At 43.6% G+C, this 4,335-nt stretch overlaps 1 protein-coding gene across 1 annotated transcript; it reads right to left on the bottom strand.

The window, feature by feature from the left end:
• Positions 1-2,068: 2,068 nt before the first annotated feature.
• Positions 2,069-4,065, bottom strand: LOC6050000 (CLIP domain-containing serine protease 14D). Its single transcript, XM_001866639.2, has 4 exons — positions 3,858-4,065; positions 3,627-3,790; positions 2,815-3,068; positions 2,069-2,747 (listed from the first exon to the last, which is right to left on the bottom strand). The coding sequence occupies exons 1-4, from the start codon at positions 3,925-3,927 to the stop codon at positions 2,153-2,155; spliced, it is 1,083 nt and encodes a 360-aa protein (XP_001866674.1). The 5' UTR covers positions 3,928-4,065; the 3' UTR covers positions 2,069-2,152.
• Positions 4,066-4,335: the final 270 nt, after the last annotated feature.

Genomic DNA, 4,335 nt, shown 5'->3' with positions numbered 1-4,335 from the left:
TGACATATCAGGTTTGTTATTATTGGTATACCGGTCGTTAGACTATGTTTATTCTAAGGCAAACATAAAATCGCATTTTGCCTGTCTCACAGAAGCACTTAGAATAGTGCTACGAGAAAAGCTTATACAGCAAAATCCCGATGGTTTGACACCGATTTTCGTCAAATCATTGAGGTTCTTTTATGGTCCATTAGGGTGTAATAACAAAATCGTTTTTCCAGCACAGTAATTTCCGCTTTGAGCCTTGAACAACTCTAATGCTCAAAACTGTATCTTTTTTAAAGAAGCAAGTTAACACCATACTCTCTTCGGAATGGTGGAAGAGTAACCGTTATAAGTCATAAGCGCTTAAGTGTTTTTATACACTATTTTGAGGCCGGATCTCAAATGATAATAATTGAATAATGCCATCAAAAGTGCAGTGCTTCGGTTACGCGCAGTCCTGTTTTTTCGTGATAATTTTCGTCTCTTTTGTGTCGCTCTTTGTGTGCATGGGGTGATTGGTTTTATGTGAGTAGGTTTTATGTGATTAGGTTTTATTTTTTATGTTATTTTCTTTCTCTCCATTTCCTCAGTTTGATTTGCGATGCCTTTCCGTCGGGTCGTGTTTTTTTCGCGTTCGTCGTCGGTGTGTTTATCGTTTTTTTTCGCGTGCGTGTATGTGTGTAAAGGTGCGGCTGGCTCTGGTTGTCATCGATGACAATTGAGCCAGTCTGATTTGCGATGCCTTTCTATCGTGTTGCAGGGTTTTTTTGCGTTCGTCGTCGGTGTGCAATAACAACAAAACTTATCATACCATTTCTGCTCGATAAACGTCGTAACTCGTCGTTCACTTCGCTAATCAGTACCCCACTAAATATCAATCATGTAAAACTCGTAAAAACATCTCACTTAAAAAGTCAGACTGTTAAATCCTTCATCATTTAATTACAAATAATTTTGGTTCTATCTTTCCACAGCCGGCTGTCTAAGATTAAACCATTTCAATTAAAAGTTAACAGCCGATAAACGGGAAATGTCTCATCCGCAGTATCCGATTGCTTGCCTTGAGAATAAAACATAATACCTTTCAACAAACACTATGATTTTGGGTCGCATCATCATCTTCTATGATGAATCCTGACCAAACACCCTATCCTACTAACCAATTTTCAGGTTCCTGGCGCTTGTGGGGTGTAAGCACAGAGTAAATCAGCTGCCCTAGTAGCAACCTGCGCTAACTAACATTCCCGTCCCTTAAAATCGAGATCTACAAACTGACATGGCGGGCGCCGTTGGTGGCCAATGACTGTTACCTATTCGCAACTGATCTAGCTTTAGCAATCATGGTGTTTTATCTTTTCAGCGCATTCATACATGCTGTTGATAAGGGAAACACCACTAGATCGTCGAAGCATATAATCAGTAGTGCTGAAAGGATATTACGGTTCTGTTCAGCAACGGAGGGGCAACCATGGGTGATCTCTCATGCTCATGCTCATGCTCATACTATTTTGAGGCCGGATCTCAAATATTTTGATGAAATGTTGATCTATCATGCGACCCATCTTTGCATGGGTAATAAGAAGAACTTTCTGACACAACCTAAAAGATTGAAGATCTAACAACCCTATCAAAAGAAAAAATGTAACATTATCAATGTGAGAATGCCTTTAATCACATTAGGGTGGATTATCAAATTTTGTAGGTTTTTGATGCTACTGTTTGGCGACCTCTCCTACAAAAAGACAAAAAACTAACGGTGTATTAAATTCACTTGCATGCAGAGGGTGGGCAAGACACATTTGTTCTCATTTTTGTCAGAATTGTCCACAAAAAAAAACAAAATAAAGGCATTAATTTTAGATTAAAGTGCAACTTTACATAAAAGTCCCTTTGACAAAACATTTCTATGAACAAAGGCTGATTTTTGGCTGATCCACAGTTGACCGACCGGCTCTAAAACCTGGTATTCGCCCACAAATGAATGAATCGGAATGAACCACAGGATTCGGGACATTCAAACAAACTCAAAAAGTTTTTGCAAACTAATAAATGGATTGCGGTAGATTCATAAACAAAGCAAAGGTTAAAGATAAAATCGTCCTATATTTTAATTTCATCATTCGAGTTAATTGTCTTCCATCGCAACAAAGATAAATCATTCCTTCAATTACTGAATGTTGTTCTCGATCCAGTCGATGTACTTGACCACACTGGTGTACACCCCGGGAACGTCCTTGGTGCCACACTTGTTTGGTCCAAAGCTGACGATTCCATACAGGAAGTAGTTCGTCTTGACGCGGATCATCAGCGGGCCGCCCGAGTCTCCGCTGCAGGTGTCCTTTCCGCGAGCTCCTCCAGCGCACAACTGCGTATCCCGCAGGGTTACCCCGGACGAACGGTACACCTGACCACACGCCTTTGGATCCGTAATATCCAGCTGAACCTTCAATTTTACGTCACTGGCACTCGCTATTTCGGTTCTGCCCCAGCCGGCGGCAATGGCCTTCACTCCCACGTTGTTCCGAAGACGCTCGGCATCCCCAATGGGCAGACAGATCGGCTTGATGTAGTCCGTGAATCCGACGTCCCGGGTGAACCGAATCAGAGCAATGTCGTCGTACTGACTCTTCGTCTGGGCGTTGTAGTTCTCGTGCACCGTAATCTTCTCCACGTCCATGTCAACCGGAACGTCCGCACAGCCATCGGAGTCACAGTCGTTGTTAGCATTCTTCAAATCGTACTCTCCCAGCCGGACTCCAACCCTGAAAGAAGTCAGACAAAAAAAGGCTTACTCCACAGAACTCCCCAAAGATACGGCCACAAACTTACACCTGCCAGCCGCGTGGAATCGCGTTGATGCAATGGGCCGCCGTGACGACGTAACGTGACGTGATCAGCGAACCGCCGCAGTGGAAGCCAAAGTTTCCGTTCGGCTTGCGGTAGTGAATCAACGCTGTCCAGGGGAACTCATCCAGGGCGGTGGGCTGGCCGCCAAAGATACGATCCGACAGGTCCAGTCCGCACTGGTTGGGCCGGGGAAGCGTGCTGATGCGATTTGCCGTTTGAATACCGGCGCAGCAAACCTGAAAGTGCGCGAAAAAAAAAATCAGTTTATTGAGTACAGTTTTTCATGGCACTTTGCGACCTTGCTTTCATGATGTTCAAAAATGCAAGTTTCTATTTCTTTACCGTTTCAAAATTATAAATCTCCAATAAAGTTCCTGAGATTCATAAACTAAAATTATTCATTTCACCTTAAGAATACATCAACCGGATTAAACGTTAACATAAATCAAACTGCGTTCCTCGTAAACAACACTACACACATTTTGAATCATTTTGAATATTTTACAAATCGGTTCCTAGCTAGAACCATACAATTCTGCATCACGCAACTTGGAGATGCGCAAACGTCGTCGTCGTCGCCGTCTCCACTGCTGGAAGAAATCCGAGCAGAGACATAAAGCCAAACCGGTTTCCAAACTCGCTTCATTATCACCACAAACGGGCAAAACCCGGTTTGCTGGGGATTTCCGAAGGCTCAATCCAAAGACTTACTTTCATTGGACGACACTTCTTGTTTTTTTTTTTTTTTTTTTTGAAGCCACAACTTCCTCGTTGAACCTCGTCTTTGAACTTACCAGCGCTTTGCCGTTGGACGTGCCACACTGGCTATTGCGGACAAAGGTGCTCTCTTCCGGCGAGATGAGCGGCTTGTTGTAGATGGACACCAGGGGTTGACACTCGCGGAAGAAGATACAGCGGCCGGCTTCTCCGTTCGGGTTGGTACAGGGATCGTTTAGGTCTGTTGTAACGTGAAGATGTTAGTTTTTTTTGAGCTATTGTTTGTGTTGATTCACTGTGGTACTTACTCAAGGTTGATCCCAGGGAGATTAAACCCAGAAGGACAACGGGCATTAATAGCCCTGAAAGTTTATACATTTTGTCGAATTAACGCTTTTACAATCACTTCTTCAGGTTCTACAGATAACGAATTGAGTGAAAACACGGAGAGGTGCCTTGCCAGTTGCGACCTGTCCGCTGAAGGTATCGATAACAACTGTGAACTCACAGTGGCCACGACTTGGCTTGTCACGGTATTAACCAACACAAACCTCGGCCCGATCTTCGGAACTCAAATTCAGTCATATTTCCTGTATTTGTGCAGTCCCTCTGACAAGGTGTAGAACAGCACATTTAGACAAAAGATCGCGCGAAGATCGGTTCGGGTACGCGGTCGTCACAAACACACCAGCAAAACCCGAGGTCCAATCATCACAACACTGAACTTGGGCAGATCGGATTTCGTATAAATACTAGGCAGCATTTGCCGAAGCAAACGAGTTCTTG

This window comes from Culex quinquefasciatus, chromosome 3 (assembly GCF_015732765.1).
Source record: "Culex quinquefasciatus strain JHB chromosome 3, VPISU_Cqui_1.0_pri_paternal, whole genome shotgun sequence".
Lineage (NCBI taxonomy): Eukaryota > Metazoa > Arthropoda > Insecta > Diptera > Culicidae > Culex > Culex quinquefasciatus.
Note: the sequence above shows the minus strand (reverse complement) of the source record. Positions and strands in the feature narration are given on the sequence as shown.